General features: G+C 39.1%; 1 protein-coding gene across 3 annotated transcripts in view; it reads left to right on the forward strand.

The window, feature by feature from the left end:
- Positions 1 to 25,258, forward strand: part of RUNX1T1 (RUNX1 partner transcriptional co-repressor 1) — a 114,223-nt gene that overhangs the window by 9,665 nt on the left and 79,300 nt on the right. The window contains exon 2 of one of the 3 annotated variants that reach the window (XM_068933057.1): positions 10,706 to 10,878. The exons of the other annotated variants lie outside the window; for them this stretch is intronic. Within the exon in view, the coding sequence (XP_068789158.1) occupies positions 10,791 to 10,878 (88 nt within the window). The 5' untranslated portion in view covers positions 10,706 to 10,790. The remainder of the gene's footprint in view (positions 1 to 10,705; positions 10,879 to 25,258) is intronic. 3 annotated transcript variants of the gene reach the window in all.

Here is a 25,258-nt window from a genome sequence, read left to right on the forward strand (position 1 = left end):
CACTAAAAATAACACCCTATAATTTGGAAGCCATTGCAATCTTTTGTTAATGCAAGTGGGTTATTTAAAAAAAAAAATCTATTCTGAAAAATCTCCTGCCTAATGTGGATTTTTGTTTATCGGCACTTTTATCTTCGGCAGATCAAATGGCGTTATGCAATTAGGACCATATCTATTTGGACTATAAAAATGGCACTGGATAGCTGAATGTCAGTATATTGGTAAAAGGATTTAACTCTTACATTTAAAGTAATTTTATTAAAAACTATGACTGTTTCTTAAAATGGTGAGTTACTGCTTCCTGATTGTAACGGTATAGCTTTACCTACTATTGAAGATCTTAGGCAAAGTAAAGGGTGTTCAGTGTATTGCATAGCATTCTTTGGCTTATTTCATTCTTACTATATCTGCAAATCTAAGTTTAGGCTGATCAAGGGCATTTTAGTTAACGGGGGTTTTGGAGTAACTTTTTCCATAGTTAAATAAAATGATTAAATTATGCTTGAATGCATATATAGAAAAATATTCACTGCTGTAGAGCTGCTAATCCAAGTTACTGTTATGAATCTGGAAAGCACTGCATTGGTAGAACATACGCTTTCTTTCGGAGGCATCTCCAGACAAAATAACATTATTACTTTTTAATTAAAAAAAAAAAACTAGTGAAAAGCGGGTTGGTTTGTTAATTTTTTGAATAAGGATCTTCCTCAAGAAGCGATAATACACTGTTACATCCGTTGGAGGCCTGTGTTCACAACGTGGGTAAACGTGCAGGGTACAACGAGAGCTTTTTGTTAATTTCTTTATTTCATATTTTCAGCAACATAAAGAATTATCTAGTTTTTCTTATTAGAGTGGATTTTGAACATTGATTTCTAATCTAGTAGTCAGGAACTCTATTCTTTGGCAGGTGTATATATGGGAAAGGGCCTTGGTGATGCTTCTGTTTGGTTTTACAATTAGATTTGTAAGCTTTTGACCTTGGGGGATTTTCCTCCACGTGCTCTACAGATGAAAATTTCATTTATTGAATTTTAATTTTTTAAAATATAAAATGGATTTTATGTGAGATCTGTGCTTGTGGTAGGTTGTCTAGAAGTCTGTGGCATGTCTGCTTTATAGTTTGTATTCCCAAACGTAACTGTGTGCACACATGTGCATAAATTTATGTTGCATGACAGAGGGATGATTATTTATACAGATTTTATCCAAAACTCTGTGCGCTCCTGAAACATAACAAAGAGCCTCCCTCCCCAAAGGAGTGTTTACATCCTGTGACAGTCACTAGAATCAAATTTTTTAAACATGAAGGTTGTTTCCTCTCTTCCAAATCTTCTCTTCCCCAACAAAGCTAACCCTGTTAAACCTCACCTTCTGTGGGACGTATATGTAGTTATAGACATATGTATGCGAAGTAAATATTACAAAAAACATAGCTGATTGGGGCAAAATGTCTGTAGCCTTAAATAGCTTGTGGTATCTGCCGGTAGCAGAACCTGAGCTAAAGGAGCCCTACCTTGGCTGATTTTAGGATGTGAGACCCTTGAGGAGCTGTGTGTTAGTGCTAAGTGCCTACATGGAACTTCCTCTTAACCAGTATTACTGAACTCTGTCGTAGCACGTTGTTGGAGATGCTGTCTTCCCAAAGAATTTTTAAACCAAGGTGGTTCTTGCTTTGGTCATAGGATTTTGTGATGCTTTTCACTGAGGTTGTGGGGGAGTCTAACCCTAAAAGAGAGATTCTGGCTTCGTATAGAGTATCTAAATATTCCCAGCGTTTTCATGAGAGTGCTCTGTTTTCTCTATTCTCTATTTTTCTTTGCCAAAAATTCCTCATGCAGTTTTGCTGTTCACTGTTGAATAGTTGCCATATTTAACTTCAGTGGTTGTGAATGGAAATGTGAATAGAAAGAAATCCTTTCGTGCTAGCTTTCTTTTTCTGTAACATGTTTTAGGATGCCTGGGAGAAAGGGTATCCTAAACATTTAAAATATTATGGACACTTATGAGGAATTTAAGAGAAGTTCAGAAAAATACTTTTTCATATATATAGTTGTAGGGCATATATGATATGGTGACTTATTCAAGTGATTTTTTTTAATTCTCTGTGAATTTTGCATCTTAAAAAGACAACTACAAGTACAGCAATACAATGGTATTCCATCAATAGTATTAGTGAACATATTGCAGCATCATTGCTAACACGTGCTCCTCATGTAGTATTTCATAATTTCTTCAGTTGTCTCAAGAAGACATTGGATTCATTGCCACTTCCTCTGTTAGTCCAGACAGGTATAGTGTGCTGCTTAAAGCAAAGTAAATATCAAATAAAGTTCATAGAGGATAATAGGTTCTCTTGGAAATTAGATTGCTGTCTGGGAAGACATAAGACTCCACCTAGTGGAGTGGAATTAATCTGCAAACACAGTGGCATGCAATCTCAAAATAATAAAAAATACGTAATTTATGAAAAACCATGTTGAAGCAGTGAATAAAAAACAGGAATTCTGTCAGGCATTTGGGGAGATGGTTGCATGACCGTTGCTAATTGTACAAGACTATAGTTGTTTTTGTAGCTCTAGAAGACTTAAGTATGTCTGCCTTGTTAATATATAATTTGCATAAATAAAAGTCATTACCACTAGTCATTTTCTTCTGTGATTCATTTTATTTGGAGACCTATTGAATACATTTTTAAATTTGCTGTTGATGACCACACAGGTGCCCCTTTAGGTTGTGATTCAGATGTCGTGTTTCAAATAGTTTAGTCAGAAAACCCCAATCCAAGCCCCAGAATTTCCCCATGTCTTTCCATTGTTTATTTGTCAGAATACATTTTCTGCATTTCATTTCATTTACTTCCATAACAGCAGTGTCTTGCTGCTGGTTCTCCATGCCATCATGACGGGTTGGATGGCATATTGAGTAAATGGCTGCGTGGCTTCTGCTGGTCCAGGGGCTTAACATTCTCTGTTACAAAACATCAGATTAGTTAGGACTTTGTACCTGTGCTTTTCATCCCCATTGGTTCCGTCACATCGTGTTACTAGGGTGGAATACAGTGACATTCAAAGCTAGGAGGCAAGCGAACACTCAACTTGAGCAGCAAAGATGCTATCCTAAAATCCTCTTTGAAAATACTATTGCAGCATTTAATCACACTTGTGTTAGACAAGTTCAAGAAGAGAGCTGCCATAGACCAGCTCAAGCATTGACAGCAAGAGAGAGTGAAGCTATTGCCAGAAAATGAGATGATTAGGATGCAACAAAGAAGACAGAATGATACTACTGCAAAAGATATTTGGGAAGAGTGCTCCAAAGGAGTGCTTTCAGTGACATCCAGGTGGGGTTTGTTGCCAGAGCCATTAAAGCATAGTGGTGCCAGAAACCAGAGAAAGCTGCCAACGAATTTAGGGATAATGGCACCTGGGGGTGTGCTATCAGTGGATGGTAGTGCCAGGATGATTTTTTATTTTATTTTAATGGTGGCATTGCTAAAAGTATTTAAGGATAATGTTATAGAAAGGGTTTTAGTGAGTGAAGTCACTGAGTGCTAGGAACCATTAAGCAAAAGCTGTTTCATGACTGTGCTATTTATTATTTTTAAAGCTTGTTGGCAAACCACTTAATGCTGGAAAGCATGCTGCAACCTGTATTAAAGCATACTGAAGATGAGCAAGGAAAACATTGTACTGAACTGAATAATCTGGCTTAATTTCTGAATGTTACATGCATTTTGTGTGCGCCACGGTAGATAAACGCAACTCCATGGGCCAGCGGAGTTTTTAAGTGTTGAATTGAAGCTGTTGGAGCTGAGATCTTCAATGGTATTCACATGCCCAGGTCTCATTGAAGATAGTGCCTTTTTGTCTAAACACCAGTTTGTGCATCTGGACCTTCAGGCTCTCTGCGCTCCCATCTTATTCCTGTGGTCTTAATACTCTCCTGCAACCACTCTGAGGCTAGACTAGATATGGCCCTAATGACATTATCGTATGTAAGGATAAATGGGCTTCAGGTCTTAATGGAAAGTGAATGATTCTCTTTGAATTGTAAATGATGGACTTAACTGATGAAGAATCTCATATAAGAGGAGAGAAAAAGTTTATTCCTTCAGTAATGATATTTTCAGAAGTTCCCATTGAGTCCATGGGGCCAGAATTCTTAAATTTTATGTCCCAAGAGCTCTATTCCTTCAGTATTTGCCTGAGCCAGCTGCATGCCGTAGACATTTCCAGAAAAGTGTACTGGAGCATCTCTCCTATGAGGCAAGGCTGAGAGAGCTGGGCCTGTTGAGCCTGGAGAAGAGAAGACTGAGAGGAGATCTCATCAGTGTGTACAAGTATCTGAAGGGAGGGTGTCAAGAGGACGGGGCCAGACTCTTCTCTGTGGTGCCCAGCGACAGGACAAGAGGCAACGGGCCCAAACTGGAACACAGGAAGTTGCATCTGAACATGAGGCAAAACTTCTTTCCTGTGCGGGTGACAGAGCATTGGAACAGGTTGCCCAGCGAGGCTGTGGAGTCTCCTTCCCTGGAGACATCCTGGGCAATGTGCTCTAGATGACCGTGCTTGAGCAGGGGGGTTGGACTAGAAGATCTCCAGAGGTCCCTTCCAGCCTTGGCCATTCTGTGATTCTGTGACTCTGTACAGCTACTACAAATACAGCTGCAGTAGTTTTAAGAGTGAATCAATGTATAATACATACCTTCTCATCCTGGTTGAGAGTTTTATTGCTCCCATGCTCATCCCATGAAGTTCATGGGAGGTTTCGATGTTAATTTTCTTCAAAACAATTTTTTTTTAAAGCCAGACCTCAGTGTCCTCTCGGAGAGATTCTTGGCCGCTGCTGCTTTTGTTCTCCCACAGCTCCTCCTCCAGGAAGAGGGTGGACGGGACCTCCATGACACTGCCAGTGGCAGGGCATACTCCCGAGGAGTTGACGGGAAGCAGGTGGCTGCGTTAATTGTTCTTGTGACAGAGGCCCGCTCCCAACTATTGTCCTTCCTGAAGGCGATTTAGAAATGGTCAGGAAGTGTCAGGCTAATGTGTACCCGCAGCTTCACCGCTCTGCGCAATCATAATATTTGGAGGCATGTGCCAGGCAAGGGAAACTGCACTGCGTATGAGTCCCTACCATCCTTCCTAAACTGCGTGACTAGTTGGCTGGAAAGGCTGAGTACCGTGACTGCTAAGTATATTTTGTACTGCAGGTAGAATCCAGCTAAGTAACAAGGAATTCTACTTTAAAACAATAATGAAAAGGTATTTCGCTAACATACGGTGTCTTCTTTTTTTCAAGTTGTTGATAAAAGTCCTAGGTAAGAAAACTAAAAAGACATACTGAGTGCGTGAAATATTTCTGGAAATGATGATCCTCTTTTGTCTGGTGAGTGGAGGATAGAGGATGTAAATGTATTTTCTACTTAGGCCACTGGGGTTTGGATTGTCTTTGTTGCAACTGGACTATCAGTATTCGTAGATCCCAAAATGGCATTCAGTGCTGTGCTTTTGAAAATCAGTTAGGGTCTTGCTACTTCACAGAGCTTCTTGTTAACCATTTGCTTGATTTTTATCAGTGGAGGCCTACAGCGTTGCTCTATATCTCACTACAGATGTCATACCTAATACTGTTAAGCCAGGTTTGAACTACCGGTAATATTTCTTGGCGTCTTTCAGTGTCTACTTGCACTGGAAGTGACATAATTTGCAGATAAATCCCATACTAGTTATTTGTCTGCCTATGAATTTCTAGTGAAAACTCAGAGTTTCTGCTTAGGTGTCCTCTTGGTTGTATTGAGACTATTTGCCTAAATGAGGTGGACTGGATTACGTGGCTGGTGAATCATACTGGTTTCTGGATGACTCTTACAAAATACCAGTCTGAAATACTAACAATAATGAGCAAATTGTGCTCGAACTTGTATGTTATCTGAAGAATAGAATCTTAAAGCAGAATAATTTGTAAAATGAGAGATTTCCCATGTTTATTAAAAAACACTTTACAATTTACTTCTGTCCAACCCACTGCATCAATAAAAATACCTCCTTCAGAAGGCAAAAGCTGTCAGTATTCTGTGAGAATATCTGATTTTTAGCTATCTGTTTTCTAAGGGTTTAAGCTTCCTTCTTTTCTGTGTGAGGAGATCAGCTGACAACAGCAGCAGCTAAATCATGTTTGCAGCTGGGCAATTACAGTAGACCCTAAGATCTGTGACTGTCAACCATGAACACAGATGCCTTCAAAGTTCTGTTTTTCTTCCATGTGGAAGTCGTTGGCATGGAACAGATGCCTTCATTTTGGAGAAACCAACCTCTGGGTATAATTGGTTCTCTCTTCTCTTGTCCTCTAGGGACAGTCTCTCACAGATGAAATTAGATGGGAGAAAAAAAGACACAGACTCACACATGACATGAAACAAGAGTTTTCAGGATTTCTTTACGTTTTGTCACATGGAACTGTTTTACAGCTGGAAGATTTCACTCCAACTTTAGCACTCTGCACACATGATGATTACGCTATATGAAAAAAATAAAAATTAAAGTGCAATGATCAAAGTGTATAATTAAAGTAAGCATGCTTCTTTTGAAATAAATTAAGTATATCCAGTCCATGTTACTTAGGTTTAAAGTTGACTTCTGCACTACCTATAGATGCTACAGTGTCTCAGAAATTAAAACTAAAAATAAAGGGGCAGAATAGGCAAGATGGTTTAAAAACCCCAAACTTCTTTTGCAGTGGTAGAATCAAAGTGTTCTCATCACCTGATTTAGTAGGTGTTAACACAGCAGCAAAAAGTCATTTGTGTAGTAAGTAGTTTACTTCAAATTTCACCTAGCATATGGACATTCAATTAAAGAAAGACATTTACAGGAACTTGAGCGGAAATAGTGTGATGAACACCTGCGATGAGCCTTTGCCTAGAGTCCTGGGTATGGTAGAGATCATCTCCTCTTACTCTTGATACCTAAAATGGGAAAATGCTAATGGGACTTAGAAATAAGAGAGAGGGGGAGTCTGTCTACTCTGTCCCCATCAAAGGCTTCTCCCCCCCCCCATAGGTGTAACAGCTACCAAGCTGTTGCAGTTCGTGTTCTGGTGTAATAAAATAAATGAATACCAACTTGGGGTTACTCAGATAAACTCAGTTGTGAGCTGTGACAGTTCAGGCAGCGCTATATAAGGAGCAGAGAGGTGCCTGGGCAGGTGGGTGCTTCTGTGGGAAGAGGGCAGCAGGCAGCTGGGGCAGGGATCAGCGAGTGCCAGGGGATAAACCACTGCTCCTGATGCCTACGAGCCTGCAGTGTGTCATCTCTGAACGCTTTTTCTTTCTATTTTTTTTTTTCCAGACATAAACTTTGTGGCTTAATGTAAAAGTCTAGTTTAATCACCAGGTGTAAAATTTGTTTAAGCAATTACGTGGATTGGCTGCTGAAGTGTAGGCCTGTGGTTGCCTGAAGGTGCTAAATTGCTGGAAGAGTGTAGGTCCTGGTAGCATATCAGTGACCTGAATCCTGAGCTCAATTTTAAGATTTGAGTAGCAATTTCCATATTTCATGTGAGAAGTTTACTTCTGTTATAGTATTTGCATTGCTGAAAGTTGAGCAGAAATGCCACCAGCAATAAAAAAACAGCGGGATTTATCTTGGTTCTAACTTGGTCTTGGTAGTTGCTTGATGGCATGCAATCTGCATTTTAGACGCTTAATGTAAACAGATACCCGCAAGGTGCCGCGGCCCTTTACTTCTCACTGACACCCATGAGTTATATGAGTGGAGGGCATTTATTGTTATGATTTCCAGTAGTTAGAAGGAAGCCCAGAGGAAACTTAAAAGTTTTGAACTGACGACTCTTCAGCTCTTATAAAGGAGTAGGGAGATTGTTTGGAATAAGACTCCAGTTTTGATTTGCGGAGCTTAGGTGCAACACTGTGCTTTTAGCTTTGTATTTCTGAGGAACTCCATATTAAGTTAAAGGAAAAATTTAACTAACGAAGTGCTTGGGTGATGAAGGGATTTCTGGCAGTAACTAAGAAGTGCAGTAATGGCTGATTTCTTTTGAGGCTGATTCTGATATTTGTAGTCTTTACATGCTATTAATTCCTTGAAGATTAGCTGATACAAGAATGATTTGCCAGAGCCAATGTCTCTTCTTCTTAAAACCTTGGCTTAGGTTATATCCTCCTTCTCTCCATATATAAGATAAAAGCACTGTGAGCATGAGGTTAACTGAATTCAAATAGAAGACTCTCTCGAGTTATTGCATTCCTTAGAAAATAAATACATTTCTCATATGGTTGAGATTGATCAAAAAAGTATTCTGTGTGCCAGTGATTACATTCCCATCTGTGATTAAGGTTTTCTGTCTGCATCTGGTTTTCACATTATATTTCTGTAACAAGAATCCTTTATATGGCAGAGTTCACTCTCTGTATTTTCTATTAGCTGCAGCTTGAACTACTGCACGGATCGCAGATTTACACATGTGGTTTTCATTACTTCATACCATTGAGAAAAAGTAATATTTGTTTGGGAAAGTATGTTTTTCAGAATTTCCATGGTAATACAACATGTTGATCCTTTTCTATAACTCTCTTGTAAGCCTACAAATCGTTCGAGGCATTCTGCTTTCAGTGGAGTGCAGATTTTAGACAATTTTGCATGTTCATTTTAACAACAAGAGCAACAGTTTACAAATCAGGAGGCATAAATACATTTTAAAAAATAAGTTACCATGGAATAGGTATGGCAGAATGCATCCATCACTTTGGAGAGAGTGGCATATAGGGAAAATGAACTGGGGGCCGAAACAAAAAAAGAGCAGTAAGTTAAAGTGATGTCTTCATTGTAAAGTGGACGACAGATGGGTAAGTTTTTTTTTATTGTTTTAAGCAAGATGCTCCAGATAACTTTTTTTTGTACAGCAAGAGATTTAAAAATCTTTTACCAGCCATGAAAAGGAGTATATCATTCGGTAGACACAAATATTAAATTGTTATGTGTTACATAATTTGACGTATTTGATCATAATTATTTCTAGTGGCCAAATTAGTAAAGGTTAACAAAACATGAATACATTTTTCAGATGGCTGCTGTATGTAATTCTGAATCCAAAATATGATGTTAATTTAGTGTTGCACTGTAAATCCATATTTCAACCAGATTGTGCTATCGTCACTCAGTGGAGACTTAATTTTTAAATGATCTCAGTGAAATTAGCAGGACCGCTTGGTCAGTGAAGTATTTTTCAGTATTGGTAGTGGCATGAGATTCTGGCTATAAACAATCAAAGCAAACCGTAACAACAATTCAGGAAATATTGTGTGCATTTATGGAAATGTAAGGTGTTACACAAAAGTTTGAACATTTGAAAAACACGTAACTCATGATAAGGCACAACTAAAAGGTAGTTTTTATTGCCTATGTAAGAATATGGTGACAACTACAGAGTTTCATAAACAGGAATAAAAACAATTTTGTAAAAGTAATTATTGCACCCAAGCTGGGGAATCCTAACCATATTTTGGAGATTATTTTCCAAACGCCAGAGGCGATTGTGTCATATTAAAAGCTTAGCAGTTGCCAAATGCTCGGTACAATCCTGCAGTCCTTGCATGCTCCTCATTTTCCTTGTAATCGCTACAACGTGGGGTTGTGTCAGGGCTGCAGAGAAAAGTCCAAGAATCTGCATGCTACAGAAAGGCCTTAAAATGGTAAACTCCTTTGTTCTGGAACCTTAACGTATAAGGTTTGTTTGGATTTGAGGAGGAGTACTTTTCTGGGGAACAGTTTTTGGCATAGATGCAAATGTGATCTTGTGCAAATACCCTTGAGTGATACAGTTTTTGCCATGCGATGGGGTTCGGGAGACGGCTGGGGCTGGATTCCCGGTTAGATGCATGCAGCTGCGACCGGATCCTCGTGCATGCTTACCTCTGTGCCCAGAAGTACCTGACCGGAGGATGCAGATGGAAGCATGTACATAACTGCGTGTGCCTGGCTCTGAAAAACTTTCTGCCTTGACGTAAATACGAACCCCTGAACAGCATAATAATGTATTGCAAAACTTGGCCCTCTAGTAAAGCCTCATCCTGATTAATTAAGAAGGATGTGTGTAACCCAGAGAAACATTTTGAGTAGATTTTGCAGTAGGAGAGGAATTGCCTTTTCAAAAGTGGGATGATGATTTGTAAATGTATCTGCCGTTTTGATCTCCCTTTATTTAAGTTGTTTGCTTTTCTATGACTTACAAGTACAAAGCGGTACAGAGTTGTATAATGAGAAGGTCTCTCTTTTTAGTAAACATGTTTGTTTAATAAATTATTCCCTAGAGCATCTGTTGATCCAGGTACAGTATATAATATTTTATTTTATATAAATATATTTAAAAACAATAATTTTTAGAAAATTAGTAATAAGGTGTTCTCAGGGTAGACTACAGGCTGCCCTTACTTTATTGCCCCCCATATCTTGACTGTTGTAAATGGCACCTTATGAAACAGGCTTTTGTCCAAGAATTAATACAGTTTTAAAGTACTTCCTTATATTAACTAAGAAATTGTGGGTAATTGATTTAGAATGATAGCGTGTGTCTTCCCTTTTTTATTTAAACGACTGCTATTATCATGCAAATGAAGGGGTGTGGTGCTTCAAACTGGCTGTGATATGTGCTTTTTTTTTTTTTTCCCATTTGTTGTTGTCAATAGAAAAGATTGATCTCTGGGCTGGTGAGCGTAATATCTGTCCCAGTCGGGAAAGGAAAGAGGAAATTAGCAGAGCGATTGGTGGAGAATGATATCTGTCAAAAGAAACACTTGGAGAGCACTGAGTTTAGTGATAGGTGACTGCCGGAAAAAAGGGAACTTTGAATGTTGTCAAGGTAAGGAACGGAACGATATTTGGTTTTGTAATGTACATTTCTTTTAGAAGTTATTTTTAACTTGCCTTGTAAATTGTAATTAAAAAGGGAATCTTTCCCTTTTGTCTCCAAAGAGCCTTAAATCAATCAAGGTGTTGTCTTTATTTAAATATCACTGAAAGAGAGTGCAGTAATAACAATAAAATCCTTCAGTGATAACTTCTCTAAAACCCTCCTTAGCCTAAGAATACATCTGTGTGTGAAATTTGTAACTATGTTTTTGTATTTTTCATGATGTGGATGCTCTTTATCTGGCATATAAATATTATTCAGCAGGACTGTAAAACTGGTAAAGTTCAGTTTATTGGACTGTGAATTGGAACAGTATTTGCAAACGGGTTGGGGACAGTTATAATTAGGTTTGCGAAACGGTCGTGTTTGCAATGTAAAGGAAACTTCTGGTAAATTCATTGCATTGGGAATCTATGATAAATTTGATTGAGATGATATTCAGACTAGGTATTTCTGTTTCTTATATGGAAAGGTTTTTACCATCCTTGAAAGGTACATCTGCTGCGACAAAACAGAACTTCTAGTTAACTTGCAACTCTCGTTCCTATCTTTACTGTACCTGTATTTTTTTCTCTTAAAATTGCGTGCCTAAGCTGAGTTTGAATGCTCTGATGCTTTCTTTTTTAATATGGGACTGTTTCTCCTATGACATCATTTTTATGGAGTCTGATATCAACATAAAGTGAACAAAGCAAGCCTGAGACTCTAGACTATACTGCGGTTAGTTGTAAAGGCAACTGAGGCTTGATGTTCCTGCTTTGCTCTGCATCCCAGGCGCTGCCTTCCCAGCGGCCACGCTGCTCTGGCTGTGCCATCTTTCCCAATGGGATTCAGCACAGCTCAGAGAGCCAGTAGGAGGCTCTGCGCATCACTGCCAGGGATGGGTCTGGGGTTGAGGTTTTGTGCGTCTTGTGAACATGCTTTTTAAAAATTAAATCCTACTAAAAATCAATTTGGAGTCTAAATCTAGTTGCTAGTTCAAATTAAAACAAGCAAATGCTTCTCTGGGGTCTTGCTGTACAGAGGCAGCATTGGAAAAGAGTGAATGTTCTTCGCGGGGGTTACGTCTTCCTTTTTTGTTTTGCTAATGTAACAGTGTATATTTTCTGACTAATTGTCCTCTGTTTTTCTATCTACAGTGTCTTTTTCAAAGTGCAATGGTACCTCATATAAGTGACTGTTGGTTGGTTTTTCTTTCCTTTTTTTTTTTTTTTTTTTGTAATATAGGTCTTCATAAAGTATTTTGAAAAATAAATAAATAACAAAATAAAGATTTCATGCCAGAAGCATGCAGTGATAGCATAGTCATGGTGAACTTACTGTGGTTTATTGCCAGCAGAGAACATGCAAGGTAATGGAAACGTGCTACAACTGCAGAGAAACACATATTTTCTAGTACTGTTTGTAAGAAAGAGGGAATGAGTATGACTAAAATCCACTTCATGTTAATAAAGCTCGAATGATCATGTTGCAGTCGTGAAATGTTCATAAATGGGAGGGAACAACATGGTAGCCGTGGGGCAGGTCAGACTGCATGTGTCACCTGAGTATAGGCACATGCTTGCCATGTTCATGGTGTCGTATGCTAACTGAGTCCCTTCCCTGTGCAGTCCTGTCAGTGCAGCTTTATATAAAAGATAGCACATCCTCTCAACAGGGCAACTTTCAGAGTTAACAGTAGTAGTCTAGTTTTCACCTTGGCAATGGAGATAAGCTAAAGCTGCTTTGTAACTATTTCTAAAAGAGAAAGTGACTGACGGTGGTTGGCAATTGTTAGATCTTTGAGCATTCCCATTTGGGCGTTTATTTGAAGGCCTAAACCTGGAAGTATGTGTTTGTCACGTGTTAACAATTCTAGTCAATAATCTTAAACGGCCAGTCAGCCCCACACTGAAGTTTGGATGAGTCATGTGAAAGAGGTGGCCAGCATTCTCCTTTGTATGTCTTTTGAAATCCAGTGAAAAGCCTCTGTGATGTTGCCCCGGACTGCTTTGCCCTTTATACGTAGAGCAACTTGCAGCCCACTTCCCTGGGCAGATTTCATTCTTACTGAGGTTGGAAGACACCCCCTTTTTGAATGGCATGATGAAAGCTGCTAAGTTTCATTAAAAACAGAGATAGGTCAGAGCTGAAATACCTGTTCCCACAGAAGTGAGGTCTGAAGTCTGTGCCCCAAACGACTTGACTTGCTATTGAAAACCAAAACTGAATGAAAGGCAAAATGAAAGGTGGTTGAGTCTGTAGCCTCTTTAAAAGCAAGGGGCTCCTATAACATTAGACTGTCTTTGCTTGTGTGATCCCTTTCGTACATCCTCACCCTTGGTTTGCTGCTGCAATGATGTCTTTTATTTTTCTCAGTTTTATTTATTTTTTTTTTTAATTTTTGTAACAATTGCTTGCTTGCTTATATATCTTAAAGGCTGCAGTTTAAATAATACCCTCCCCCCCTTCTGATATATAACAGATGTAAAAGGGTTCTTAGGGACAAGCGTATCCTAGACACAGGTTTGTCATTACACAGCTCACAATCAGATTTTCATCTGTTCATGTGGTGCACACCTGTGGCTTGCTGGCATAGTTCTTGATTGGAGTGTGAGAGATCTTAATGAAAAGCAAAGCTTGGATGACAAGAAGCGGCTCCGTGGCGCACACAGGTTGCTTCACACGTCGTAAGAAAGTGCAATTCTAAATATGCTGCGTTTTGAGAGACTGTGTTGTGCTGAGAGTGTGCTTGTGTGACTTTGCAAGGAGAACCAGGGTTTTATTAATGGCGCTTGCAAAGAATGCATTTTTCTGTGTAGGTCAGGTTGATTGGGAACCGTTGAGAGTGGTGACCATTTTCTTGAGCTTGCTTTCTGAGCCAATGAGGATATGCTGGGCAGGAATCCAGCTTTTGAAGTACAAAGAAAATAACCTATAATCTGTATAAAACATTGGCGGTTGGGGAAGAGAGGAAATGTACAGAGAATATCAAGAGTTTGCAAACGACTGTATTAAAAAGTAGAATGTAAGAAGAGCGTGTGCATGACATTTAGTTATTTTAATTTGAAAATACAGTCTTTAAAACCTTGGAGATGAACAGGCTATCAGCTCTCCCAAGTTGATATATTTATTAGTAAACTGAAGCAAAACACTTTTCCTAAAGCTGGAGTTCCCCTTGCAAAGCGAATTTCTGAGTTTGCAGAGTTTGGTTTTTCTTTTTTTTTTCCCCTCTTGGTAATAGCTGTGGCTCTGATGACATTAATGGGCTTTGCCCCACATGGCGCTGTGAGTGTATTGTAGCAGTGCTCACTGATCCCAGGTCAGTGTGATGCGTGAAATCAATTTATTTGAATCTCTTTGCCTGCATAGGAATTTGGCAGCGTGCCAGTTGTTTTCATTTAATGTTCTTTGTGTTGAACACAGACAAGCAGGCAGGCTTTTGTATTCCTCTTTCTTTTGGTCTCTCGCTTTCAGCCAATATTCTATTCTGTGGATCTGCAGAAGTAAGAATATGTTACCTTTTTTGAATCATTTTGTTTGAATAGTATTTAAAGAGCATAGAAAGTAGGTCAGTCACAGAGCAATCTGTGTAGGGCTTTTACAGAATATAGGTGGTAGCACCTGTCTTTCCCTGTTTCGTAGCTTTCGGGGAAAAAAACGGAGGAAACACTGGGGCTATTTTTTTAATGCCTTCTTCTATGATTTATATCATCTTGTAAGACAAAGACTCTCCCGTAATGATTAAATCAGCGTAATTTTGTTTTTAAATAAATGAATCTCTGGCAGCTGGCTGCATGAATCAGAAAGACTTTTCAGAATCTTCTTCATTTTAGATAATGACCTTAATGTAAGCGTTAATTTAGGACTCCCTTGTGGCATCTCTTCTTTCCTCCCTTCTGTCCGTTCCGCCCTTCCCCCAGCTGCTTAATATTTTGAATGTATCAGAGAGTAAGCGTTTCTTTCCTTTTCCTTCCTTTTTACGAGAAAGCAGCAGGGCACGCGGAACAGAGCAAGTAATTTAGCCCTTCTTAAATAGAAAAACGAACGGACGGCGGCGCATATTTCCAGGAGGATTTCTTGCAGAGGCTGGTGCAGGGAGCGGGAGAGCCGGCGAGTCTGTTGATGCTCCAGGCAGTTCTTGCGGAAGTTGCTGTGCAGAACCACGGAGCCGCAGCGCAGGGGTCAGCCTCGAACACATCGGCCCCGTTTCCTTGTTTAATTACCTGAAGAGCAAAACATCCAGGCTGAGAGTGTGTGAAAATGCAGTATCTCCAGCAGCAGTTTGCTGCTCTGACATCCTGCAAGGCCGGCCCTGCCTGTCCACCAACGTCAGGGCTGGTTCCTGACAGCGGGCTATCTCTGCCGGGCCGGGGTTCCTTCCATTCAGGAGGTATTGTGTGCAAGAGGGTTGGGTCAGGAATTTGAGGTTCCTGCCGGTTCTTCCAGCCCGGACAACGCTGTGACAGATAGGCCTGATTTTTTTTTTTTTTTAGAATAAAAAAAAAAAAATAGGCCCTTTTTAGTCCTTCCCTTGTAATTCTGGCATTGGTATAATAGTGGCTAAAACAAAACATGTTAACTCTTTCCCTTCTGAATTCACAGTGTTTTCCTTTCACTATATTGTTCTTTCTCCCCTTGCTTAACCTCTTTGGTTTTCAGAAGTAAAATCTTCTGAGGAGCAAATTCTTTTGGATGGAGCAGCAAATAAACTTTTTTTTTTTTGTAGTCTTCATCTCATTAATGTAATCATCATATTTGGCATTTTAAGTTTGTCAGTCTCAGCTTGGCAACATTATTTTTATTTCCCTAAGGCAAAACATGTGTTCTGACATGGCCTGTTAGAACAATGCGGACAGTTGTAAACACTTCCATTGTTACTATGATTTTTGTGTCCAGCTTGGTGTTCAGTTTTAAAATATTGGGATAGAGTGAGTTACAGTCCTTGCTCATAGCTGCTGGTTGTTGAAATAAAAAAATACACTAAAACAGAAAGGAAGTTTCTCTGGAATAAGGCTGTGATGGTGCAAACACTTGAGCATGAGCTCAGGCTCAGGTACGGCAGGCCCAAGGGGCAGCGTGCCCTGCTCAGTGAGAATGAGATGGGGTTTATGCATGGATGAGATTTTGGCCCTCAGAGATGGAAAGTGTCCTTTGGGATGTACAATTCAAGGTATATGATTATAGCTGAAAGATACTGAAAGGTATGTTTAGGTGAAGGTATTGAATATATTTTTAAGTGATGAAGAATTAGACAAAAGTGTGACTTCCTTCTCTGGATGATATATAAAGAGTAGGCCTCTTATTTGGATAATTTTAATGATCTGCTTTACAGCACAGCGCTGCTAAGAGTTGTACTGGCAGAACTTAGGATCCACAAGGCCAGGAACAAGTAGTAGAGGGAGGGAACTTATTAATTTGGCTTTGCAGCAAAAAATCAGTGTAGCATGTGACTGTTACCTTTTATTGTTGTGGGCAGAAGCAGGTCCAGGAAAGATATTTGTGACTATAGGAGTGGAGAAGAGAGAGGAGAAAGTTAACTATGGTTTTATTTTCTTTTGTACTGAGGGCTTTAGGTCCAGTCTGTGTAGTTACGCCTAGAGTTGTGAAGGACATTTTCACGTGATAGTCATTTAGGGTGCTTTGGTAGGTGGGACTGAAGCTGAGCAGTAACTTCTATTTTCCCTGCTAGTATTTCCTTAGGATTTTGTCATACAGATTTAAGGGCATACTCCTCTTCTTACGCACATTCATTAACTACCATTACCAGAACAAGGTTTTCGGATACTCTTGATTAAGAGAATGTAGCCTTCAGTGGATATACACAGCTGTGAGTAAATGATAGTGTAATGGGACCAAAAGAGTCATTATGATCTATTGTGCCACTAATCCTTCATCTAAGAAGGATTTGCAGGGGATGGTGCAACAAAAGAGCTGTTACAGTGTATCAGATCGATAATCATGATCTAATAAATTCTTAAATATGTCCATAATCCTTCACCTTTAGAATCAGGAGCCCCCTCCCCTTTTTTTTCGTTATGAACTCCTGATGCTGCTTTGGTATAAAAGGGCCTTTAAGTAAATGTGAATTACTTAAATACACAGTTTCAAATCCCTTTATCCCATCAGACTGTAAAGAAAACATAGTTTAAATAAGCATTGCTTGTATTTAGAGGATGGAAACAAGATCGTTTATCCACTTTGGTCAGTGTCATGTTCCTGTAGGGTTTGTACCTATATTGGATGTTATGTGTGTGTACAAAAGTGCTATTAGTTAAAACTTCACAAGTCATGTATGTCTTGTCCCTCCATCTATTGTTTTATGTGCCTTTACAATTTTTCAGAGTTCCCAATTTAACGAACTGTCCATGTCCTCTAGCTGACTAGTGGCCATCTGAACTGGCAGAATAGTAAGCGAAATTTCACCACTGATGCATAAGGACAGCAATAACCACTCTTCCTTTCCTCCCCCCCATTGGATGTCTAGTTCCTTTTTGAAAATAACAGAAAATGATAGGCCTGAATCATGGTAGCTGCCTCAAAAAATCCTCAGAGATAATGGTTCTGGACCATCATTATGTTTGAAGCTGAAAAAAATATTTAGGTTGGCCATCTCTGCGAATGTCTGCTGTGACAACCTTACTTAAGGAAAGTTCTCATGGATAGCAATTCCCAAGCTGGTTAGAGCGTTATTAAAACTGGCACCTTGCGTTGTGCCCAGACACTTACTGCTGCTTTTTGCAGATGTTCTCCTAGTGTGAAGTGGTGTAATTTGCTCTTGGTATGAAATTCCACTTCATAATCACCTCTGCTTTCTTCCCTTGCTTTTCTTCAGAATGGCTACAGCTAAGCACCATGTGGTGTACAACACAATTAGATAAAATGAAATGATATTTAAAGGCCTGTGTTCCTAACAGCTTCTCCCTGTTCCTAAAGAAACAAAGATTTTGCATGTTAATTTTCCTTAGTTGTGATAGGATTCATCTTGGTCTTAGGAAAAGCACAAATTTTATGTCAATCCATTATGCTTCCAGGGAGCACAGTGCACTTCCTTTCCGATTGCACAATATTAAGGTGACCACATTCTGGCTGTATTTTTGTAGAGAAAGAAAAAAAAAAAAACTAGCACAGTGTTTGTCCCTGAATGTTAGTGCAGTGCTAGTTGGTTGTTGATAATACTTTGTGTTAATTTCATGTAACGTTTTGTGGTAGTACACATAACTTAACATTCTGGTCATGTAGTGGATTGGGGAAGGGAGGTGGGAGGTATGTAGAATGATGAGGAGATCGCTACCAGATTAAGGACATGGGTGTCCTTGGGTGTGATAGCAGAGAAGACAGAGGGCACTGAACAAACAAATAAGAAAGAGAAAAAGCATGAGGGAAGGCATAACTATTGAAACAACGGGAAGAAACGGAACATTTCTTTTACTAAGACCAGTATTTCCCTTGGGTCACTTACAAAAGGTGATTACCTTTGCATCATCAAGGGTTGAATGAGTCTGTGTACTGATTCTGCTGTGTTTCTAGAGGCTGAACTGCATTAGACCACTTCACTTGGTAAAATTGCTTTGCCATTTTAGCAATTACAGGATCTGCCAGTGGGTTGTCCTGCTATAATTGTGAGAAAGCTCATCCATAGCCACTTTCCTGTTAGGACTTCCTAATTTTCTTCATGAAACGGGGTGCCCCCCTGCCTTTATGCCATTAGACTTTCTCATTCATCAGGAAAACTTAAAACATTTGATGAGGAAGTAGCCTTCTCACCTGGCTCTGAAAAGAAAATAATTTAAATGGGGGAGTAATGCTTAGCTGTCCTAGGTATGCTTAAATATTTATTTACAGTGACTCGTCCATTACGCTTCTGGAGTTATTCAAGAGTTGACTGATATAATACAAACATAAGGTATTACTAGAGAACACTAACGTGCTCTACAAGAATACTTCCTGACACTACTACGTTTATAAACGCATAACAAGACATGCAGAGCTGCCTGGTCTCCAGCCCCACTATAGTGAAGGCCACTGCAAAGATTTTTATGTCACATATGAGACTAAGCTTTCTTTTCTTAAAGCTTGTCAGTTTGTTTTATAAGCACCAGGTTATCCTTCTGTTGTTGAATATGTATATATTATATATATATAGATAGATAGATATAGATACACATGCACGCATACATATGCATATGTATGCTGTTAAATAGTATTTTGTTGAATAATATTCTGGAATTGTTTTCACTTTTTTGAGTGTATATGATGAGTATTGTGGTCTGCAAATTCTTATTCAATCTGATCTGTAGCACAATAGCTGTGTATCGAGGCCTCGTGGAACAAAGCTTTTGCTTGATTGTAAATGTAGTAAATAAGTACAAATTGATCAATATATCACAAAAGAGTGAAGAAGGGAGGTCATATCTTCATAAAAAACATTTTTCCCCTGTTGAAAATGGCAGTATGAGCATAAATAAGTGTTTTGTACTGCTGTGTATTTGCTCCACCTGGTGGATTTTCCTGAAAGTGTTTTTCATGCTTACTAACGAGGAGAAACTGTCTTTAATTAAATAGACTATGTTGCTAAAAGTAAGGACAACTTTTTAATTTACAGTATCAATAGCGTTGTAAAAGGCAGATTCAGGAAAGAAAACATTAAAGTTAGATAAATGTCTTGCCACGTTGGTCATTGCAGCGATCTCTGTGGAAGCCTAGCATTCCAGACCAATGGCTGGGGTAGCAGTTTATGCTTGGACTCATCTAAAGATTAGTAATTAAAGAATCCGAATGCATGGCTTCTGAGGTTAGACGTGGTCAGTGAAAGGAGGATTTGTGCACCCTGCCTTCCCCCCATATAGACAGTAATTAATGAGCCCCTCTGATAAGAAGTGGCAGTGCTATTGAAAAGCAGAGTTACTGCGCTGGAGTGTTACTGCTGTACATCAGCATAAAATGTGTCTGTCATTAACCTAGCTTTGCAAACATTGTTTTCTTTGGAATTGTGAAGGACTTGGTTGTGCTTTGATCATCTCATTGTTCTCCTTAGGTTATTTTTTTTTCCTTTAGAGTGTAATGGCTCCCTAACAGAAGGTGAAGTTTAGAAAATAGTGTCTCCATATGCAAGGGATTTGGAGACCTTTTTATTGTCTTTAAAAATGTCATTCATAGTCCTCATTAGCATTTATTGTTGCAAGCGTACAAGCAGAAAATGTGAAATTGGTATGTCATGAATAGCTCCACAGAGCTCTAGAGCCCTGAAATTTTGCCTGCAGTGTGGTGTGGGGCAGGCATTGAGAGAAAGCTGTCCAGATGGCTGCCAGCACAGAGCAGAGCTGCAGGTTTTTGTCTCTGGTGCTGAGAGGAGGGAAAGTTCACTGGAGCATACGCTATCACCCCTTGCGCTTTAACAAAACTGACTCGCCATCAGTCAAAATGGGGAGGTGGTGACATTGAAACAAAAGTTTTCAATATAATGTAACAGTCCTTGTCAAATGAATAAAATATGTTTAGTTAGTGTCACAAATATTGACATGTTACAAAGAAAAATGCAAGACTCGGATTTATGGCTAGTGGTAGATATTCTTTCGCACAAATATGCTCTCACATTATCTTTATTATGAAAATCCTATGCATTCAAAAGACATTGATTAGAGGTCAAAATTGGGGTTAATATACTATAGCAGGAGGAGTTTCCTTACCCGTGTTAAACGAGCAAGCACTCTGAGCTTCAAATCAAAAAACAACTGATAGCTTGAAACCTTTTTTGGATCCTAAAATATGACCCTAGTTCAACAAGACCAGACACTATCATCCAGGCTTCTCTGGGTCACACAGAACGTCTTCCTTTTCCTGCCTGTAAAATGGCACCAGCGGTATTTTGTTGTATCCTTTCAGAAATAATACCAAATCAATATCAGTTTTTCTAAAGTGCGTCAGTGATGTTTATGCTCAGATGGTTTGGTAATTTCCTTTGAAGACTCTTGATGATAGAAATTAACAGTCAATTCTGATTTATTGTACCCACATTATAGAAAATATTTTATTTTAAAAAATGCTCAAAGGAAGTTTTGTTTAGCTCGGCTCAAGAAAAGGACACCAAAACAGATACAAATATGTGACTTTGTGTGAGTGCTCCTACTAAAATCTACATACAGAGTGAAATAGCATGCGTTCTTTTAAGAGCTGCAGCCCATGTTGACTCTTCTACTCTGAGCCAATTATATTTTTGGTAGAACTTACCTTCTGCTAAGATAGATCTTTTTATGTGCTTTCTTTATTTTGAAACCTAAAATATACCTGAAATGCCGTCAGGGTTTCTGGCCACTTTCAACAATAATGAAATTGTTTTTCTTTTGTCTTGTTTTGATCAAAAAGAATAGAACATAAGGCTAGACCTAGATTACCAAATCTGTTCTATTGCCAAGGCTGCCTTTTCTTAGCAGATGACTTTAAAATCCTTTTCAGAGGACTAACATATGATTGTACTGTTGCAATGATATGACTTTAAGTTTTCTTAACTCAAAGGAGAGATTAATGCTTTCTCATCTGCAAGGAATTCGATCTAGTATTCCTTTAGTTAGGACTAGGGATAACATGATGAACAGTTTCTCTTCTTGCAAGAATATTTTTTCCCAGTTTGGTGACTGTAGCTTTCAAATATTAAGTATTTGTGTAAATAGTTGCAATTAGTCTGTGTTTCATTGAGCTATGTATGTTTTAAAGGTCCCATTTGTCTTTTTTTCAGAAGTCTAGAAAGCCTTGCCAATAAGGAAATGCTTAGGGAAATGTTTAGTGTTGTCTGGCAAATGTTTTGTATTGCATGTATTAAGAGCTACTGTTACAGATAAGCATTTATCTTATTGAAATATTTTAATTCTGCTTCCCAGCACAGAAAGAGAAAAGAATTTTAGAAAGAAGTGCCTTTCTTTAATAGCTTGAGCCCTTTTGTGGTAGTGCAGTAAAAACAACAGAGGGTACGCTGTCGTGCAAAAAGTCACACGGAACGTACCCATTGCTGTCGGTGTATCATATGTAGACTACTGTTGCGTAAGGTAACAGGAAATATTTGGCAGCCAGAAGTTAGTGAGCTTCTTTTTCAGGTGTTACCTTTACTGTACTTTGGTTTGGCAATCAACTGAACAAAGTTAAGAAAGCATCCAGAAGGAGTCTGCTGTCCCCCCCATCAGCTCTACAGCTCACACATTAGGTGGGTTTGCCCTGTCAGTGGGATGCCTTAAGAAAACACTAATAGCTTCCAGCTGGGTGGAAAATCAAAACGTTTGGGGGCTGACAAAACTAGCAGATTTGAATTTGAAAGCCCAGCTAATGCCTCCATTTTTATTTACCACTCGCCCATAAAAGATTATTTTCCAATATGTCAGCCTCATTTGGTGGCCAGTGGTCTGAAAGTGAAAGTGGAACAAGCAAGCGGGGAAATCTGGACATTAGTGAGTCCGCCCTTTCAAGCTGGTGCGCCACTTTGTGGAATGGCCTTCCCTGAGATTGGGGGGGTCCTAATGACCATTCATCAATGCTCGTTGACTGATCATTGAGTGCCTTCTCATTCAGTTTATCAAGTCTTGCACATAAAAAGTCAGAATAAGCATTATTCAGCTTTGTTAAAGCCAACTAGGAGTAAAATGCTCCATTTGAACCCATTTTGCCCTTGGTTTTTCACTTTGTTAATGCAGTCCTGCTTAAATGAGTGCTTTTATTGGGTCGGTTAGAATATCTGAAACTATTAATTCTCTTGTATTGAATAGCTGGTGGCAGGCCAGAGCAGATGGGGTAGAAAACTATTTGGTTGGGTGTATTGCTTTCAATTAGGATCAATGAGGTTTCAGCTCCTTTGAATTAACTCACTTAATACCCACTGTGTGAAGTCACAATGTATCACAACAGTCTGCTATAAGTAGAGCGGGAAGTTGAGAAGTCCTACAGAAAAGCTTTGAGTTAAATTCTTCCTTCACTGTTAATAGAGAGCTTTCATTAACTACAGATGCATTTCAGTGGACTTCCAGTCCCTGTTATTAAGCTAGGTTTAAGCAAAAGACAATCTCTGTACTTTTAAATGGTGATCATTTGGAATTTCTCTTTTTCATCTGAGCAATGTAATAACAACTTTATGTGATCCAGTGCATAATTTTTCTTTCCTTTTTTTTTTTTTTTGGCGAATGCCTGAGTTTGGAGGCTATTTTGCCTTCTTCTACCCATTTTCAAAATTAAGAGATATAAAGGATTAGTTAAAATTATTTTGTAAAGGTATTTTAAGCGATTGTCAGGGAAGGAGCAGATTTGCAGACAGTCACCCAGGAAGGTGTAATGTAACATGCAGCATAAAGAATTTTTTTGAGGGTTATCCTCTAGATTTTCACTCTCTCACTCTCTTTGCATCCCTTTCCTTTTGGTATTACATGTTGTACGAATTCCTGTGTTACAGCAGAATTGTACATATGTTAAAAAGGACTACATTTTTTTTTCTTCAGAGTGACAGAAGTGGAGAATAAAACTGTTTTACAGAATGTCCATCTTGGCCTACTAAAATTTCAGAAATGGTGCAAAAACTATTACAGCAATCTTTAAGTGACTGCATTAAAAATGGGAAGGGGCGGGGGGAGAATAAATATCCAGAGATATTTATTCAGGGAGGACTGCCAAATGGGTTGCAGCCTGCCTCAGTGTATTAAATAATGAGAGGGAAAAACTATTCATGCAGCTGGCTGCTTGAGAAAATGCTGAAGTAGTCTCAGATGCACAGGCATTCTGCTAGCCCCTTCCACAAGCAGACTTCTAGGTGAGAATCTCCAGGGATCCAGGTTTTGTTGACGTGGATCAATTTAAATGGCAATTACTGTAGTCAGATAACAGCTTAAAAAGGCTTTTTACACACAGAAAAGATGCATAATCACAGAGCATATGGAAGTTCAATTTCGTGAGCCGTGGTCTGTGGATTTACAATGCACTGATATTAAGACCTACTTTTAAAAGTGAACATTGTTCAGTTTTATTAAAACGCGTCATACCTTTGACACGCTGCTTTCTACTCTAAAGCTGCTTCAGGCGGCATCGATGTTGATGTAAGGTTGCGTTTCCAACTGTGAAAACGTTTTTCCTTTCATATAGACTACGGCGTGCAAAAAGAAAAACAACACAGCAAATACAATACTGACTGACTGGTTTTAAATACTGCATCAAATAATAAAACAAAAAGAACGCGAAATCCTTTAAAGGCCTTGGTGGCACAGACTTTAATTGTTATTCTCTCCCTTCCCTCCCTCTGCTTTTCCCCCTTCATGAAAGCTTTCTGTTAGGAAAGTGTTCGCCTCCTTCGGTGTTTCTGTTTGGCTCTCGGATACACAAAAATCCATTACACAGAATGTCATTACAGTAGCTATCTGATGAAGATGAAGAAAAGATTGCCTCCAGGAGCGGCGGCGTTATATCGTTAGTACCACGAGATGTACCGGGGTGAGGGGGGTTGCTCGTTGGCTTCTTCGATCATCTTGAATTTGACGGTCCTGTGTTTGGCGTCTCCTTCCTCTATTAAGAAACGCTTAATGGCTGGATGGCATGTAGATAGCGTTAAAAAGTTCTTGTGGACGTATGAGTAAATTAAGTGACTCATTTGTTTTAAGTCAGAAACGTTCAGGAGTTCAGTCCGGATGTTGGAAGGGCTGCTACTTTTTGCTTAATTTCACATGCCTGTTCTTTTCCTAAAGAGATCTTTATCAGGCTTCGTGGCAGCTAGAGGAAGGAAAAGGAAGGCCTGAAAGCAGGGTTGTTTCTTGTGTATTAAAGGCAGAAGATGGCATAGCACAAAATCAAGCGGTTGCGTAAGTAAGTACAAAAGGAAGAGTCTGATCCTGGCAAGAGTGCAGCTTCTGAAGCTCCGAATGTGTTTCTGTCCGGGTTTAAATGTAGCCTGAAAAGGCAAAGTCGAAGACAGAACCCGCGTGCTAATTGCTGGAAAAATACTGCTCGCTGAAACAGAGAAGATTTTGCAAGTGCTAAATTGGAGGAGAGTTTTGAAAAAGAAGATATTTTTCCTTGTGCCTGGGATTTTGTGTGAGGCTGTACGTGCTACAGAAGGCATGCGAGTCAGGCGTATGTTTCTCCTAAGAGGCAAAGATGTTTTACAAAGGACTAAAGAGGGACTGCTGAGAAGAAAATAGCCAGCTTTAGATAAAGCACTATAACAAAGACTTGTAGTTTTATGTATCATGGTGTCCATTAAAGCTTAATAGGGAAGAGTGCATTGAACCTAGCCAGGCATACGTTATTCATGTGAAGGATAAACATTTAAGGGGTGTGCAAAACCAGAAATCGGGAGGACATGATTGTTTAGCTTTTGAAAAAGCTT

This window comes from Struthio camelus, chromosome 2, assembly GCF_040807025.1.
Source record: "Struthio camelus isolate bStrCam1 chromosome 2, bStrCam1.hap1, whole genome shotgun sequence".
NCBI classification, from domain to species: Eukaryota; Metazoa; Chordata; class Aves; order Struthioniformes; family Struthionidae; genus Struthio; species Struthio camelus.